Consider the following 18,907-nt stretch of genomic DNA (forward strand, 5'->3'; position numbering starts at 1 on the left):
AAAAGGGTTCCTCAGCCTCACCACAGTGAAGCGGGTTCTTACTTTATTACAGAAACCATAATGAAATATTTCAGTGGTTGAGCTGTGTTTTCTCAATGACTTTTTATTAGCTCTGGCAACAGGAGTAATTCTGCCGTTTAGCGACAATATGCTTGGAGAGAAAAAGAAAGACTGTGCATGTGAGTTGATGTGAAGAGCTTTTTTGGTCAGAAAAGAAGTTAAGAGACTACTAGCATACATTCGTTATTTAAGGTATTGATTATTTTGCCACATTTGATAGTTCTTCACTACAATTCAGAAGCGCGGTTGTCGGTACATCAATGAAAGTGTATTAACACCTCAAAACTGCACATTTGGGGAGTAGCTGCCTCTGTCAATTATGCAAAGGGAAAATTATGTCTTTACTGTCTACCTCAGTAAACCTGAAAAGCACACTCTTACACTGAAACAGAAAGGTAAACTTGCAAAGAAAGACCATGCTAGCAGTATAACAACCTACCTTTCACTCAACCTTACTTACATTCTCCCTGGTCCTCTCTCTCCCTCTCCAATATTCAAAGACGTCCCAGCTGACATCATCTGCCACATCAGTTTGTGGGGAGTAAATAGTCAGATACACAAACCTAGGCCTAAAAAGGTTTGCTTTTATCACAACCATAACAGCCTGAAAGAGGTGCAAAAGTAATGAGAAGTCCACTCAGACCTCGTTCTCTTCCCAGAGGTTTAGTCACTAGTGGCAAATGGGATGAAGATGAATGAATGTGAGATCAGCTCACAGTTCTCATGCTGTTGCCCAGTTCTGAGTTGGAGAATAGCACTAGCTTCAGTTTTAATTCATTTTTCAGACAGACAATTACAATAATTAATTTTCTTCCATTTCTCATATCTTTCTTTAAATTTGGATCAAAGAGTTTTGGTGTCTGCACAGTCAAGGCTTCAGCTGGCCAGTTAGTCTGATAGCAACTTGGAACATGTCTCTGCCTGACTGAGCATCACAGGAGGAAGCACAGCCATTCCTCAAATGATGTGATTGCTGGTCCACTAGAAAAAAAAGCAAGAGAGAAAACACAAGAGATTAGAATGAAAAGATATACTGCTCCCAGAAGAAGTAAAATAATGTGGAATTTGTCTGACTTCTCCATGGCTGTGGCTTTTTTTCTTGCTCCATCTCAAAAATAATGTCATACTTGGCAACAGAAAGCTTTTCACACTGCATCTGGAAAGCAAAAACATCTCAAGCACCAATGGCAAAGCCACTGTGTGCAACCAGGCTAGTGAGACGGGTTGAGCTTGTGCGGCCTTGGACAATGTGGCAAGGACCCTCTCCATGTCTGTTGGAAAGAAACCAAAGGGTAAACTCTGTGTAACTGTGCAGACTTTGAAGTATGCAGCTTACAACTCTTGGAGAGCAGTTTGCACACTGCAGAGCTGTTATACACAAGCTCTTTATGCCCAAGACACAGAGAAGACTAGCTCCCGTCTGATGTGGCCAACTCAGCAGCAGTAATTTTAAACCCAGTTGGCTTGTGTTTATGGCTCTCCATGCTTGCCAAAGTTGTCTCTTTGATTTTGGGACTAAAAATTAGAGTAAAGCCTGGACAGCTTAATAATGGGCAGAAATGAGCAAGGTAATATTTGAAAAATCAGATATCTTCTGGAAAGTTCTGTAGAGTGGCAGCATTTGTGACATCTTCTGAAATAAACCCCACAAATTGCAATTATATAAAGGGATAAAGTTGATGACCAGTAAAATTATAACTGCACACTACTTATTAAAAAATAAGAAACCCACTTTTCAATGTTTTTATCGAAATACCTATACAGACTTCAAGAGGACTTACTCCAGGTTTGCAGCGACGTAAGTGGAGGAATAATCTGAAAATTATGCCAGAAGTGTCTACAGCCTAGCGAGACTGGCTGGCTGGAGGGTGTGGGTGGTCTTGCATAATTCTGAATGAAGGAATCTCAATAGTGGAATATTTTGGCAAGGCTTGGAATAGCTATGCAATTGCAGTTTGGAAAAAGTTGACATATTTTTCCTCTTTGTTTCGGAGTGGGGCTTCTGTTGTGGAATGTGGTATGATTTCATCATGGCAATATCTATGGAAGTTAAAAAACAAACCACCAAACCCCAGCATTTTAATAGTGTCTCTTCTTCGTAATGTAAAGCTTCAATAAAAATGCACTTAACCTTGTGGGGTACGTTGGGTTGATGAACGCGCCCCAGAGCCGTGTGAATACATTCCCCACACACAAGTAAGTGACATTCTCTCATTGTACGTTTGCCTTTGCTTAGAAAGTACGTTCCTTCTGCACAGAACTGGGAGCTGCCCACACCTCAGTGGATCTACCCCTCCTTCTTCATTCTTCAAAGTAGCAAATCAAAGATGAAAAATTCTCTTACAGTTTTTGATAGATTTAATAAAACAGCACTCTGTTATGAGTGATTCTCCTTTCAGTACAATTTTTAAAAAGCCCCAAGATCAAAATCCAGTTAATACTCCATTGTGATCATTTTAAAGTCTGCAAGTTACCAGGATTTTAGGACTTCTATGTGCCTTGTGAACTGTAAAAAAAGGACTCACCTACTGCCATATGTGAACACTCTGCTTAAGGTCAACTATTAACTGGTATGTCTTTTCCTATCAACACATGGTCCCCTTCACAAAGAGCTATTGAGTGTTTTACTGCTCCTAATGTGTATGCTGAGCTGCCCAAGGTGACAGATTGTTCTTCAGACATGCTAGAGCTACCTCTGGGCTTGATTCTCCAAAGTCTTCACCTTGATACCATTATTTCGATTTATAAAAGACTTCACTATCTCAACCCACTAATGTTTAAATTCAATTTCCAACTCATTTAGCAAATATACCAACAAGTAGTCAAGGTGTATATTTAAACCAGATCATATTTAGATATCTTTGACATTTCCATGTTATTTACCCTCATTCCAAATATAACAATTAAGTTTCCTTCTAGCAAATGATACATTTTAGCTCTGGGCAAAGAGAGCTCCTGTTTCAGCCTGTGCTGTCTGAACTCCCTTCCTCCCTATCCTCCAAGTGATCTTGTTAATTAGTTAGCCTGTGATTTTATGAGCACTTGTAAATCTATTTTCTCCCTTCTCACTAGCTTTTTTTTTTTTTTTTTAATAAAAATGTAATTAAACCCCTTTCAGGCAGATTCAGAAGCTAGCAAGTGTGCACATCTGTCATTTCCAGTCCTTATAAACCTATTACCTCCTTATACAAAAAGCCAAATTTCACTCTAACAGCATTGAAAAAAAAAAGTGCAAAGACTTCTCATGCGTGAAGAAGAGATAAAGAGATAAAGAAAAGGTCAAAGGTCCACCTGAGCTTTTTGGGCCCCGTGTGGTTAAGGCACACAAGGGACTGACTAGTAGCACATCTGGCTGCTTATGGCTCTTTGGCCAAATGACCGCGTACCCATTTATAATCAGCTTCACTTGAGAGCTGGCTGAGGGTTGGGCTTTAGTATGAACACTGCGTGAGCAGTGGCAAAATGCTGTAAAGGCTCTCTTATCTCACCCCCTTAACTAGGAGGAACCAATACAGATTTCTTCAAAGAAAAGGAATATCGACAGTGCAAAGGTGACTTGTTCTGAAGTTTTGAAAGGAAATAGTCAGACTTCCCGTACATAAGGTTAAACAAATAGGCACACTGTATCCTCCCATTGTTGAAAGGCAATATTATAAATAGTATACTTTTTCCACAGGTACTATGTAAACTATAAAAGTGATACATTTATTTCTTCCATGTATTTACATTAAAAAAATCAGAAATAAGGCCAAGAAAACAATAGTTAAAATTATTAGAATCTTAGGAAAACTGATACCTTTTAACTAGATCTTTTACAGTCTTTTCTACTAATAAGGCCCAAACCACAGAAGCTAGTCAATACAAAGTAGAAAGGAAAATATTTAAAGTAAAACAGAGCTTTTCTTCTGGCTGAAGCATTTTTTGAAATGATTTTTTGTAACTTTGCAGATACCGCCAATTCCACTCACATTTTTAAAATATCTAACCATTCCTTTCAGTGCTAGCTCTGTCTAAATTTATATGTGCAAATTACTTTTTCACCTGTTCAAAAGTAACCTGTGAGTAAAAGGGTGCAATTTCCATTTGATGCAATAAGCAAAAATATCATTCTACTTAAATATGTATTTCAGGGCGGGGGGAAGAAGGAATAGAGAAAAGAAAAGAAAATTGGTGTCATTCCAGTTCCTAGAAGGTGAAATTTTACATTGCAGTTTCACATTTGGCATGGGCTGGCATATTTGTTGGCACAACCTGAAGGTTTAACAAGGCTTAAGATAGTGTGGTGGGTTGACCCTGGCTGGGGGCCAGGTGCCCACCAGAGCTGCTCTATCACTGCCCTCCTTCTCTAGACAGGGGAGAAAAGGTATAACTAAAAAAAAACTTATGGGTCGAGATAAGGACAGGGAGAGGTCATTCTCTAATTATCATCACGAGCAAAACAGACCGAACTTAGAGAGGGAATTCATCTTATTTATTACTAAGCAAAACAGAGTAGAGGAATGAGAAATAAAACCAAATCTTAAAACACCTCCCCCCACCCCTCCCATCTTCCCGGGCTCAACTTCACTCCCGGCTTCAACCTCCGCCCCCCTCAGCGGCACAGGGGGACGGGGAATGGGGGTTACGGTCAGTTCATCACACGGTGTTTCTGCCGCTTCTTCATCCTCAGGGGGAGGACTCCTCTCATCGTTCCCCTGCTCCAGCGTGGGGTCCCTCTCACGGGAGACAGTACTTCACGACCTTCTCCAGCGTGGGTCTCTCCCATGGGGTGCAGACCTTCAGGAGCAAACTGCTCCAGCGTGGGTCCCCCACGGGGTCACAAGTCCTGTCAGCAAACCTGCTCTGGTGTGGGCTCCTCTCTCCATGGATCCACAGGTCCTGCCAGGAGCTTGCTCCAGCGTGGGCTTCCCACGGGGCCACAGCCTCCTTCAGGTGCCTCCACCTGCTCCGGCATGGGGTCCTCCACGGGCTGCAGGTGGAATCGCTACACCCCCTCATCCTTCCTCCATGGGCTGCAGGGGGACAGCCTGCTTCACCATGGTCTTCACCACGGGCTGCAGGGGGATCTCTGCTCTGGCGCCTGGAGCACCTCCTGCCCCTCCTTCTGCACTGACCTTGGTGTCTGCAGATGTTCTTACATCTTCTCAATCCTCTCTCTGGCTGCAAAAGCGCTCTCTAACTGTTTTTCTCTTTCTTAAATATGTTATCACTGAGGCGCTGATTGGCTTGGCCTTGGCCAGTGGCGGGTCCATCTTGGAGCCGGCTGGCATTGGCTCTGTCAGACACAGGGGAAGCTTCTAGCAGCTTCTCACAGAAGCCACCCCTGTAGCCCCCCCGCTACCAAAACCTTGCCACGCAAAACCAACACAGATAGTCTAACAGTCTCCTTAACTAGAAGCTGACGCTGTCAAGCCTGCTGCTGGATGTACACACGGCCTGTCGTTTGTGCACCCCATACCCTGTGATGGCATAAAAGAGAACAGCATTGCATTGCTGACTTCCAAATCACTAAGGCTACATAATATCCATGCCGATTTGGGCAGCAGAGGTTCCCTGGGGAGGTGTAGCCCATCTTTCTGGAAAGCTGTGTTTGTCCCCTTCACTGTGGTGCTGCGTGTGAAACTGGATTGCTGTGCTTTACTCCTTTTTTTGATGCACATACACCAAATCTCTGCTTCTGCTCTGAACTTCCCCATAAACAACCTTCTGAGGCTGAATCCTTATGTCAGCAGGAAAGAGGAGGAAAACATATTATTTCTTGTACTTTACCACAGGGGATCCTAAATTAAAAGCTTGACAGAGCATCCTAGATTTGCTCAGAGCAGCCAGGCTGGAAACCCAGGAATGGTATAGTGCAGAGATGACTGCGTGTACTCTTTCACTTATTGTAGTTTATCCACAGCTTATCTGTGGATAAGCTCAGTGCTTTGAACTTGGGCTGGGGATGCTTGCATACCATGGCTGTAGCTTACCAAACTCTGCAGTGTAAAGATATTTCTTGATTATATTGAAATTTTCAGTAACAAGTGGTTATGTGGGTCTGCAAATAGGAAATAATCATATTTTGGGAAGGTTCTGCTAAAATTTGTATTAGTTTCAGTAACATGTATCAAACATCAGTATAAGATGTCTACCGAGGAAGTCACTTACATTAGGGTCTTATCTTACATATTAGGGATTGTTATATGCTTTACGTTAGGAAAGTCAAACTGTGTTTTCGGTGAACTGGAATTAAGGAGTGATGAAAGGTTGATATTGAGTGATTAATACGATGTTCAGAGGACAACCTGATGAGTGGATGTATCTCATATACCCATATGCAGGTTGGGTTTAACAGACTGTGTTTGTCAGCGGGAGAGATACCTTCCTGGATTTTCAGTCTGTGATAGCTATAATTTGTTTTGTTCTGGGTAACGCAACAAGTTTTGAGAGTTACAGAGGCTTTTGTGATGTTAATAAAGAATATTACACAAATATTTTGTTGTTTCTCCTGTGAGAACACAACTGTTTTAAAAATAATACTTGTATTAACTTTTTTGTGGTGGATTAGAAGGATAATTAAAGAGTAGGCGTTAAACTGCCTAATTGTCAGTAAGCTGTACGCTGTGTACGGAGAAAACTCCCAGTCATTGGGATCTCCAAAATGTGTAGTTCAATAATAATAATATTAATACAAGTTCTGGGGAGAGAGTTCACTGAAGCTTTTGTTTTTCATTAAAAGAGACAAGAGCTATGTAACCTGTTCTCCAAGATCGGATTTCTAACACTAGGAATCAAGTTGGTATTGGCTTTATCATTGAAGAAAGCCAAAACTAAATTCACTGACTGATGAAAAAAGGGTGAACAAAGATTATTCTTGTATCATTAAAGATGACAGTTATTTGCATATGGAATATATTATAATCTTTTTTTTTACCGCCAAACAAAATTGTTAATATTCACAGAGAGCTGTCTGCAACATTATTCTCTATACAGGGTTTACTGCCGAATCTTTGGTTAAATTCCCAAAGCATGGAATAGAATTTGCTTTGAAGGTCAGTAAATCATCATTTTTTTACAAAACCTTTGGAGATGAAAAGGAATGTGGAAGACCTTACAGCATCTTTCCAGCCACTGCTTTTTCCAAGTAACAACACTTGGGTAGTAAATCTTTAAAAAATCAAATTTTCTTAGGTGATTGTGTGGCAAATTTTGTTAAATTAAATGAAAATTTGTTCCATTATAAATTCCCTCCATGCTTGCTTGAGTAGCCCTAAGAGGCTAATAAACTGTGAGCTGAAAGAAATAAAACTAATAAATCTATATGAGAGTATTTGTTTCAGGGGTTTCCTTCCCTCTTGTGAATGGTATTGAGTTTCTGTAGCCTAGTGGCATGTCATAAGGTATTCTCCTCCTCAGCAGCTTGATGGGGACAGATTACCCTTCAGGTGCCTTAGAAAGAATAATACCATAGCAAAGAGGTTAAAAATCCAGGAAAATAATGGATTTTAATAAATGAAAGCTGTGGAAATCAAATATCTGTTGCTATTTTTGTCTCTTGCTTAAAAACAGTCGTCATGATCTTGATCATCTTTTATGTTAGCCATGGTCTATTCATCGTCAGTCGTTGTCAGTCACTGAAGCTATAAGGAGGGGCGTTATATTGTGCAATCAGCGTGCTCACGTTTACCCAGTGTTATGCAGGAAAGTGCTGCCTTTCCCAGTTTATCTGCGCTTTCCTAGCATATCAAATACACAGTTATGAGAAGGTTAAGTTTTACCTTACAGCTGCCAACTATTACAGTAAAGTTAGTAAGGCCACCAGGAAAAGGCATTAGCGCTAGCTTCTCTGGCTTGTTGTGAAAGGTCAGTCTGAGAATTTCAGAGAGAGCAGAGGGACTGCATTTTAATGGCACTATGCTGGTGAGTCTCCCAGGTGCCTCTGAAAATCCTAGCTAAAAGCGTATAGGGAGGATTTTTGAAAATAAAGTAAATCAATTGATTTTTCAAGCACTGAAGAAAGACTTCCGAAAATTGTGGACAATTTTCATATATATTTAATGAGTGCTGTTTCAGTTTAAGCTTTTAGGTGCAGAATGTAAATCTTGATTTTATGTTTATCTTCTGTTGAGGGACATATGAAATAGAAATAATGTTGCTTTTTTTTTTTTTTAATATTACCATGATAAATGCATGTAGGCAACCCTTAGGTCCTGAAAGCTGTCACACATCTAAGTGAATCAAAACATCATATCTTTCAGTAATTTAAGGTATTTTTCATCTTCCTATTAAACTATTTAACAATCATGATAAAAATTAAGCAGAGTTATGTATTATATTTATCAATGCAAATCATATTCTGATAAGTGGTCTTTCAATCGTTAGATCTCTAGTAGACAAGTATAAGTCCTGAGACTGCAGCCTTTGCCTGTATGTTGACTACAGTTTGTCAAAAATTGCTCTCCAAGTAATTTTCAAAGCAAAAAATATACTTCCAGCTAAATATGTGTTTTACAGAAAGTGCATACTTTAGGCGTACTTTTTTTTTTTAAAAAAACCAACCCAAACCCAAAAACAAAACCAAAGCAAATAGCCAAAAAATATTTTTGTTTTGAGAGTTTTGTTCTCCAAAATATCATTAGCCCATGTTAATCTAGTCATCTAAAAGGCACAAGTGATTAATTTTGGATGAGGCATCTACTGTTTTCTATAGGGAACTAATGAGCAAAAACTTTGCTTTTAGCAAAAACTAGGCTTTAGCAACAGTGACAAGCCATATTGTCCCAGACAAACAGTTTGCAGAAGGGATGTGGTCTCACTTCTTAGTTTTCTGAATAAACTTTATAGGAGGGCTTCATTTTCATATGTACTGTGTATTTGCCACCCTTTTACACTCACAGGGAATAGAATCCAGTAATACTGTTCATGATGTAAGAAAGCATAATTATATGTTAAATACTTGAATAAGGAGAAATTGATTATTAAAGTTTTGGTTTTCCATTCTCAACTCTTGAGAAATATCCTTTCTATTATTACTGAAAAGAAAAATAATCTGGGTGGGGGTCAGAATATATTGGCAAAGCAAAGACAGGAAGGCTGAGCTTTCTCAAGGGCAGTAAGGAATACTTATATTGCAGATGCTTGTGCTATTTCTGTAACAGGCCTGATCCTGCATTACTGAGATCAAAGGACGTTTTTCTCGTCACTTCATTGAAGAAAGTTTTATGTGGGAAAAAAAAAAGTTAGTTCTACAGTTTTGATAGTTTGATCCCATTCCCATAAACAAACAACTGAATAAATGGACACATTTAGGCTTGACTGAATACATATTTTTTTTCTTTTAAATAAACCATGCATGATGATGAAAAAAATTTGACCTTGAAAATCATAAAACCCTATTCTTAGTGAAGCCCCCTATTAGAAAAAGAAAGTAAACTGTTCTTATGTATTTTTCATTGATCTTGTGGATTTTCTGCTGTCATAAACTTCAAAATGTATTGAACACATTGATTAATTTAATATATGATCTTCCTTAAAAGCCAAAGCTGTAAATAATCATATCCATTAAAATAAGAATTAATTAGATGAGTGAATAACAGCAATGCCTGATTTTCATGAGATATATCTAGCTATTTAATGTATTAAAAAAATTGCATTCAAACTGGGAAAGGGAAATTTGTTTTAATTCAACCACTACATTATTACCAAGTGTCTGATGAGGGTTTTTCTTCTCTTACTGACCTCACTTGTGTTCAAAGAAAGAAATGCGGCTGTGAAGCGAGAAAGGCAACCGAACCACTTACTAACTTGTTGTCTTTACCATTTCAGAGCTGCAAGAAACTAAGACCTCCGAATATCACAGAATATCCCACAGTCCCCTGGATTACAGGATATTATTAATGGATGAAGATCAGGATCGGATCTACGTGGGCAGCAAAGATCATATTCTGTCTTTGAATATTAATAATATAAGCCAGGACCCTCTCAGTGTAAGTCCAAGATTTTGAGAATCCAAGGTTGTTTTACTGCATGCCTTTCTTTTTAAGACAAAAATGTGTATTTCATTATTTTGCAGCAGGCAGAAGTCCAGGCCCACACTTTATTGAACTGTTAGTCCTGGATTTATGTGTAAGGCAAGATGAAGAAGCTATTAGCATGGCTGCTCCTCAAACACTGTTTAAAAGCTGACCTGTTTACTCGTTTTGAAGCATCATTCAGCATGGCTTGGCCTCATAAGGAAGATTTGTATGGGTTGATGGTTTCCAGTCCTCTCCAAGATTTAAGATAATTTAGAGATGCACTTTTAAAAGAAGCCTGTAAGGAAGAATGAGATACATGCTATCGTTTTCAGGCCATGGGGAAAAAAACAAGAGGGACCAAGTTGCCTTTAACCTTCAACTATACTTATTTTTGGTTCATATTCTGAAGCCTAGTCGCTGAACTGTTTCTCCAATCTTTTGTTATGTCTGTGTTAGCCCTCGCCCTTCAGCTGGGTAGCTGAGACACCTCTTGTTTGGGGTTTTTTGGACGCTATGACCATCTGCCTCTTGACACCACCTCTTTTCTGGCTGCATCTCTCACTTATCAAGATGCCATTTTCTAAGGACTCTCTGTCCCACCTCCCCAAACTGTAATAGGCAGCCTGTATATGAAAATAATCAAATTATCAACTGTTTAAACCACTTTCACAGATTCCTCTCCTCTCCAGAGCCAGTTCAAATCCAGCTTCTCAGCTTTTAAAATAGGTGGTCTGCAGAACTACTTGTGTGCCCAGAAGCCTGACTGTTAAGATATTACCTCTCCACAGACTTTGCCTTGCCTATCTTTAGATTATCATCACAGCTACATCAGTATCTTAAGTGTACCGTAAAGACTTTGTTCTACCAAATTCGTCCGATCCTTTAATCTATGGGCTTTATTACTGTACCTCAGGAGTACTGAGGGGCAGAGATCTCCAGCTTGCAGCAGTGAAGTTAAATGCCTTCCTTAAGAGGCAAGGCTTTTAATGTGTCAGGAGAGAGAGAGAGGCCCCGCTGGAGGGTGATTAAGCGCAGTTAAATTAGGCTTTGCTCTGAATCACCCTCTGGACATGCCTGTCTACCTGAATTGATTGTGCAGGGAGTCCGGGGAGGCTGACTTTAACTTACACATTTAAATTAAATGCTGCTCGTGATGGCGTGAATGCACCCTTCCTCCTCCTAATGGCACAGAAATCTTCCTCTGAAATGGGGCTGCCTTCTCCGGTCTGAAATAGCTTGTGTGACCTTTTTGCTAATTCCCATCTCACCAGGGATCCGGCCACCCTTGTCCGGGAGCTGCTGTGCTCCCTCACGGCACGCTCCAGCCTTCCCTTAGCAGGTTGGGTTTAATCCTCTGCGGAGGTCGGTTCTGTGGCATGGAATACACTCTGCAGTATAAAGCTGTGAGGCCTCGCAACAGGCTATTTAGGCTTGGAAAAACAAGAATTAAAAAAAAATCAACAAAAAGTAAAAACACACAAAAATTTTCTGGCATTGAATGTGATCAGCCAGTATTAGGCTCAGAATTAATCTCTGCAATTCCACACGTCCCTTTGGTTGTTTATTTATTTTCGTAACAGATTCACTTTGCTAATCTTATGCCTCTATAGAAACCTTATATACATATGCATACATACCTACATCTCTCTGCATATATATGTGTGTGTGTGTGTATATGTATATACACACACAGAGATCTTTTAATGCTATTATTTATGTTATCTTCAGGCTAAATATTATCAGGCTCTGTCACCTACTAAAATTCTAGGGAGAGATTTCTAATGGATGTCTTTTCTATTTCAAAATCAAAATAAATAATGGAAGAGGCTCAAAATCTTTCGAGTTTGAGTATAGATCAGATGATAAACACTCAGAAATGGAGGTGTTTGTCGGAAAACTGTCTGTAATGCAATGTATCTTGGAAAAAAATCAAGAAATCAGCCTGAAATCTTAAAATTTTAAGCAAGTTTTATCATCATCTGTCCAAACCTTTGCTGTTAAAACTGAAAAATTGTTACAGGAACCCTTCTTGCAATATTTTAGTCTTCTGGTTTCTAGTGTGAATAATTGCTAGAAGTTCAGTAAAAGTAAAAAAGTAAAGATGGACAGTAATTTAAGGAATAATGAAGAAAAAATTCTCTTATTTAGAAGAAAGAAGTCTAAATAAATTGATTAACTTGTCTTAAAAATGCGTAATAAACTTAATTGATATCAGCCAAAGACCTGGGCCTTTATTTTGTTTACTGCATGCTAAGACAGAAATTTGTTTTCATTTATCAGTGAAAATCCTTTTTTCCTTACAATCAAGGCGTAAAAGATATCAAAATATTAACTTATTAGTGTAAGTTAGGCAGTGAAATGTTGTGTTTAAATTATGCAATAAATATGTTTGTTACTTAAAAGATACTTCTTTCCTTACAGATTTTCTGGCCAGCGTCAGCAAACAAGGTTGAAGAGTGCAAAATGGCTGGCAAAGATCCTACGGTAAGTTATAATCCATACGCACATGCACACGCATACACAAATTACATACTTGGCAATAAAGTAGGAGCACCTTGAGTGCAGCCAAAACAAAATGAAAGAAGTGTTTGGTTTGCTTTTTAAATGCTCTGCAGGCCAAACGAGAAAGTGAAATTATGAAAAAACAGGCTATCTAAACAAAATGCACCTTCAGACTTTGACAGATGGAAAACGATATGCATTGTCCACTTCCTCGCCTTTTTTTCTTGTTCCTAGTCAAATTAGGTAAGAGTACTTTTCCAGTTATGTCCTGGGGGTGATGCTGAACAGTCTGCTGGGCTGTTATTTGGAGTGGAGAAGTGCTCTGGCTGTCTGCTTGCCCCCGGAGCAGACTCTACAGGCGGGTGGTACCCACCGTCCGCAGCCTGAAGACCCCAGACTCAGGGACACCCCAAACACCTCTTTCCATCGCTTTCATAAGAGGTAGAGACAATCTCTGGAGTCACAGGAAACACAGACCCTGGAGAGGCTCTGTTGAGACATTTTGCACCGCAGCTGATTGCTCTCCCATCTAAATGCAGACACTTTCCAAAGGACCTAAATCAGCTGGTAATTTCCACTCTTTATAGACAATAGATAGAAATGAGCTTTTTTGAAAGGGGTACAATACAGCAGATCCTGTCTTTGGCAGAGTTGTGTATTAACATGGTTATGTTCCTAAAGTAATTTGAACAGTCTGTATATGCCTAGATTTTATTCTCAGAAGACACCTGATTTGTTCAAAAGAAAGAGCAGAAAGTCACATTTCAATTTTATTCAGCTACCTTTTGACTTTTACCAGTTTAGCAGCACCTAATGGTCTTTATCCTCATTTTCTTTTTTAGCTCTTCGGATATAGCTGTTTTCTAACTGATATTTTAGTATTAGAATTCAGATTCTAATCTGAGCTGGAAAATGCCAATTTCTCACTACTAAATTTATAAGAAAAATCAATGAAATTTTGCTTATATTTTGATTTGAGAAAAAAAACCTAATGAAATTAGAAGCCTTCACATTAGGTATAATCATCTTTGGAACATACTCCTCAGCGTGTATCTAGGATCATAATTAATGATGTGATTGAAGGACGTAAGCAGGTGTATATAAATATAATTTTTAATTTCAGAAACAATAGGATTAATGCAAAAGTCCACTGAATTTAGTATAAAACCTGTTATTTATTTCAAAAGTCTCTGTATCATGCCTTATATTTCTATTATCTTTAGCTACATACACATTTTGTATTGTTAACTAGGCCTACAGGTGACATGCAATTCAGTTATTGCAATGTTAACAATAATTCACCTGAGTCCATTTTGTAAGAAAAATATGTGTGGGCTTTATTTTGAAAACATGTATGTATATATTTTTTGCAAATGCTGATAAATGTAAGGAAACCAGAAGGCTGGTCTACCGGAATGTTGCTGTAATATTGCTTTTTCAAAACTGTGGAGACTGACTCACTACATTGGTGCAGAGCAACAGAATGAGACTTTATGAATAACTATATTGTGGTCAGTATGGCAGCTTATCTGCTTTTTATCTGCATTCCTGATAGGTATGGTAGTGAAAACCTAATATTTTCCTACTGATTGTCCTATGTTTCTACACATTTCTACATTGTTCTGGTTACCGCAGTATGCAGTAAATTCTACAGCTAGTAGCCTGTTAAGTTTCACTAAATGTGAGAATAAAACATATAGTTTTATTAATGGTGTTTAATGTTGACCCTAGTTATAGACTATGTTGACTGCATCATCAACCTGTGATAGACTGGTTAAGGAATTTTCTTTTCTTTGAAATCTCACTCTCAGTCATGTTTCCAAGATATGACGACACTCTTCTAGGGTAAAAATAGAAAAAACATAGATGATACTCTAAACAGAAAGCAGTATGCAAAACATATGATCTGTGGGGCAAAAAACTAAGACACTACGAAGGACTGGACTCTCCAGAGAACTTTTAGTCTTGAATATTTAGTGGTGAGACTTCCCTAGCTTTTAAACATATTGACGTACCCAAATGTTGCTGCATTAGTGGACAGATTTCTGGACAGAACTTCTGTTTTTACAACAGTTTAATTGTGGGTACAGCTAATATCCTATAACATAATTAAGAATTTCCATGTGCAGCAACTTTAACTGATTTTTTTTAATCCCAGCTGTCCATTGCAGAAGAAAAATTAAGTTCCAAAAATAGAAGTTTACATTAAGTTTCTTAGTATTTGTCCTCAAGGGTTTAAAAGAGGGGAAAAAAAAAAGTACTGAAGAGCAGCTGCTGCTCTGACTAAAATCAATAATGTGTCTTATTGAAAGCTCATTGAAATAATGAGAAAAAGAGAACCCAATGCTAAATCACTGTTTGCAACTTAAAATTTGTAGTTTGATTTTAATAGCAGTCCTGTGAATTTCATTCCTGATAATAATGGGAGAAGCAGAGAATGCATTCAGAAGAATTAAGAGTTTCAAATGGAAAAAAAAAAAGGAGGGGGTGTGTGAAGGTGTGATAATGTTTGGCCTATCAGAGAACTGATTATCACAAGGTAAAAGAGCAATAGATAGACTTAGAGCAGCCAGTAAAGGACTTTATGCAATCAGCAAATTATTTTCCAAGGATATTCAGGGAGAGTTCATTTGCCCTACCATTAGACAAACATTGGTGTTTGAATTTGCCATCTTTGGCTGCCTTTTTCTTTACTGAAAAGAAATTGTCACCTCTAAATAGTATGTTCACCAGGGTAACTTGAATGTTTACATTAGTATGACATCTATTTCTCTCCATTTACTCGGGCATAGATGTCTGACTTTCAGATGTCTGCAGTAAGACGATTCCCCAGGTGCTGTTACTGCGTGAGCTTTGGTATCGGCTCCAAGAGAAGCACCGGTAGTATGTGAATATCTCAAGCTTTGCCACCGTCTTTGACAAACATCCATCCTAAAGATGACTATTTCATGTCACCTCAGACCACACTGATTTAAAAGCACAAAGTACTCCAATACCAAGGAAAGAGAAATAAACTAAAGCATAGGTGCTCTTGAATGGCAGTCCTACAGAATATATTCTGAAATAACAATTTCTTGCTTTGTTGGGTTGCGGAGTCACAGTACAGTACCCGGATTAATAACACAGCAAATTGCAAATCCTGTCCAGTGCTTCAACACTGGAGAGGTGGGCAAAGGCTCAGAAAAGACCATAAAATGGTCTTCCTGCTGGACAGCACTAAAATATGAGAATGTTGGTATTGAGGCAGCTTGTGTTACTTGTCTGTAAATCATCAGTGAAGAGACATGAAGACACGGTATGTGTCAGATGGTTATCGCAGAAGGCTGTCCTCAAAGACAAGAGCTGTTTTTCTAACCACCCCTATGTTCTTGCCATAGACACTTTGGAAAGCGCATGGCACGGTACTGAAGCAGAATAGCAAGTGTCACATACCAGAACTGTTCATGTAGACATTGTTTCCTGGTACTGATCCCTGAAGACTCTCATTCTGAGACTTCTCAGCATGTAATCCTTTATCTAGGAATCTTCTAGAAAAAATTTCCACAAACAGCAAGAAAAGAAAGCACCAGTTTACACTCTGGCATATATAAGCTAGTGGTATACCCTCACCTGTCCTTCTTCCCTTTCCACAGCCATAATGCAGACTGGTAGTACTGCTGAGAAGAACCTGCCTTTGACAGCAAGACATTACTAAAGCCATCTTGGAGCCAAACTGAGATAGCTAGATATGAGAGAATGGAAACATTTAGGAATAGCCCTCATCTTTAGGGAAACAATATATTTTGACTGGGTTAAAAGATTTTTCTGATATTGCTAGAGCTAATACTTAACTGAGGACACGCAGTGTTCCCTGTAGAGAAATTCCTCCTATGAACTTTAAACTACCTACAAGTATGCACCAGTTTTCAGATGTTGTAGTACGGTACTGCTGAACCAAAAATGTGAATGCCTTTAAATATAAATATACTGTGCAGTCTGCTGGACAAGGATTAACTCCACTGATTTTCATGAAGATGACTGATGACACAGTTTCCAATCCTGTGCTCACAAAACACATGCAATTCGCGCTGTCTTTGGTGAAAGTTTGGATGATTGAATATGAAGGCAGTTATGGGATCTCAGTAAGAAAAATATTCAGAAGAAAATCTGTTTTCAACCTAAAGTGCATTAACAGTTGATCATAGTCAAAAAAGGAAAGAGCAAGAGAAGAAAGGGGTATGCTGGAAGGAGAAGGCTGTAAACCCAATGGTGTGAAACTGTGTGGCGCTTAACATTCTGGTTTAATTTTCATGCTGATTTAAAGATGTTACCATTGATCTTCAATATGAAGCAACGATTTACTGCAAACTTGTTTTGTGTTATTCAGACTTTTAATGTTTTGGAAAAAAAATGTTTACACAAATAATGGGATCTGAGATTTGGGCTTAATTTAGTTTTTAATTGTCTGCAGCTGTGATGAAAAAATGGGCAGGGGGAAGAGACTGGTTTGGAGGCATCCTTAAGGAAACTTCATAAGGTTATTTCTTGCTTTCCTGAAGAGGCCCTTCTTCTTCCTGTGCAAAGTATAGAGAAGTCTGTGGATGAAAATTAGATTGCTGTGTGGAAATGAGGAAGTCACATGCACAACTCTGTAACTGCTCTGTAGTGTCCTATCAATGCCCAGTTCCCAGACTAGGCAAAATGGCATGAAAAGAAAACAGAAGTCTACAGCTGTTCAAATCCAGAGAGTTACCAAAGTCAGTAGCTGTTTTCATGATACTACTAAAAAAAACCTGTGTATATTACCTAGAGTTCCCAACATCTAATAACATTTGTTAATGTGAAATTATTTTTTTCTGTATTCCCTGCAGCATGGCTGTGGAAATTTTGTGCGTGTGATACAGTCGTACAATCGCACACACCTGTATGTCTGCGGCAGCGGCGCCTTCAGCCCCGTGTGTGTGTACGTCAACAGAGGGCGCAGGTCCGAGGTAAGTCCCATTGCCTTTTTCCACTCATTTTGTGGTGGATCTTACACGTGCTGCGCAAAACTCGAAATTCTGAAAATGCTGAAATCAATGACCCAAATATAGGTTCCTTCACCCATGTTAAATAGAAAAAGAACAAAGATCCATAGCTTTCGGACCTGTTACCAGCAAGAAGCAAAGCCGTGCCTCAAATGTGATATTTGTCCAAAATTCCACAGTCATGTCAAATGCTGGGCTACATTTGATACTACTTTCTATTTGACATTGTCTGGTGAATTCATTCCTACTATTTGTTGGAAAAATTGCCAGGAAATACTTGAAAGAAAATAGCCAGTTAGATAAAAAGTAAAATATGCAGTCCTCTCTTTATAACTTCCATGTGTTACTGATTCCTGGGAGAAGCTCTTAGTGGGCCAACTGTTCAGGTATGTGAAGGTTTGCTGGCCTTCTGGTTAATACCCACTAGATGCAATGCCAGTACCAGTAACTTTCATCTACTGCACAAGTTTTGCCCCAGTAGGTGCTGGGATGAAGTTGGTAAGTTTCCTCATCACTGTGGGATCTTCCGGAGTGTAAATCTTATTTTCTCTAGGTAGATCTCTAGTTTTTCTATATTCAGTTTCACTGTATATTTTCAATATACAAAGTACCAGATGTTTCCTAAGTATACTGTCCAAGTTTCCTGATTTGAAAGTGAAATGTTTGTTTATGTGCAAATGTAATAGGTAATAAATTAAGCAACCAGAGGAGAAAGAAGAGCACTTAACCGAGACCCAGCACCTCAGTAGCTTTTGAGTCAGATTCATGTCTGCAGGCAGAGAGGTGTGCAGTGTATTTTCCTGTGCAATGTGGAAGCAGATGTGTCGGGCAGGAAGATCAGAGCGTGCTACCTGGAGTTTTGCCATGCAAGGGCAGCTTTGAAAGCTGGGCTGGCTCCTAGGGAAAAGACTGGGAAATTCATCACTGATTTCATTGGGAGTGGGATGGGAATTCTGGCCAAGACACAAGACTGCTGAAGGGGTTGCCAGGGAGGTGATTAATCATTGTTTCTTCAGGTAGGTTTGCATGGGATGATCTCAGTGACTTTTGGTAGATCCCTACCTGGCTCGAGCCTCCTTGACGGAGTACGTAGTCTGAATTAGCACCTTCAGTCCTAATGAATTATCTAAAAGTAGAGGTTCGTAGGCCTGGATTTAAAAGCACAAGCAATCAGAGCTGAATAAGTAAATCCATCCTTCTAGTTAACGGAGTCTGTATTAACTTATTTTGATGTATTTTGAAACCAAGGTCAGCTTTCCTCAGCATTATCCTATTTCTTGACAAATTATTTAAAACATGGAAAGTGATCGCATTTGTTTCTAATTAATGCAATATTCCTTT

At 39.0% G+C, this 18,907-nt stretch overlaps 1 protein-coding gene and 1 long non-coding RNA gene across 2 annotated transcripts in view; both read left to right on the top strand.

Moving 5' to 3' along the window:
• LOC142604867 (uncharacterized) overlaps nt 1–18,907 on the top strand; it is a 293,244-nt gene that overhangs the window by 80,059 nt on the left and 194,278 nt on the right. The gene's annotated exons all lie outside the window — the stretch shown is intronic.
• Nucleotides 1–18,907, top strand: part of SEMA3C (semaphorin 3C) — a 127,916-nt gene that overhangs the window by 63,153 nt on the left and 45,856 nt on the right. The window contains exons 3-5 of the mRNA XM_075773646.1: nt 9,868–10,028; nt 12,480–12,542; nt 17,411–17,530. Of these exons, the coding sequence (XP_075629761.1) occupies nt 9,868–10,028; nt 12,480–12,542; nt 17,411–17,530 (344 nt within the window). The remainder of the gene's footprint in view (nt 1–9,867; nt 10,029–12,479; nt 12,543–17,410; nt 17,531–18,907) is intronic.

The sequence above is a fragment of the Balearica regulorum genome, chromosome 1, assembly GCF_011004875.1.
Source record: "Balearica regulorum gibbericeps isolate bBalReg1 chromosome 1, bBalReg1.pri, whole genome shotgun sequence".
Taxonomy (NCBI): Eukaryota; Metazoa; Chordata; class Aves; order Gruiformes; family Gruidae; genus Balearica; species Balearica regulorum.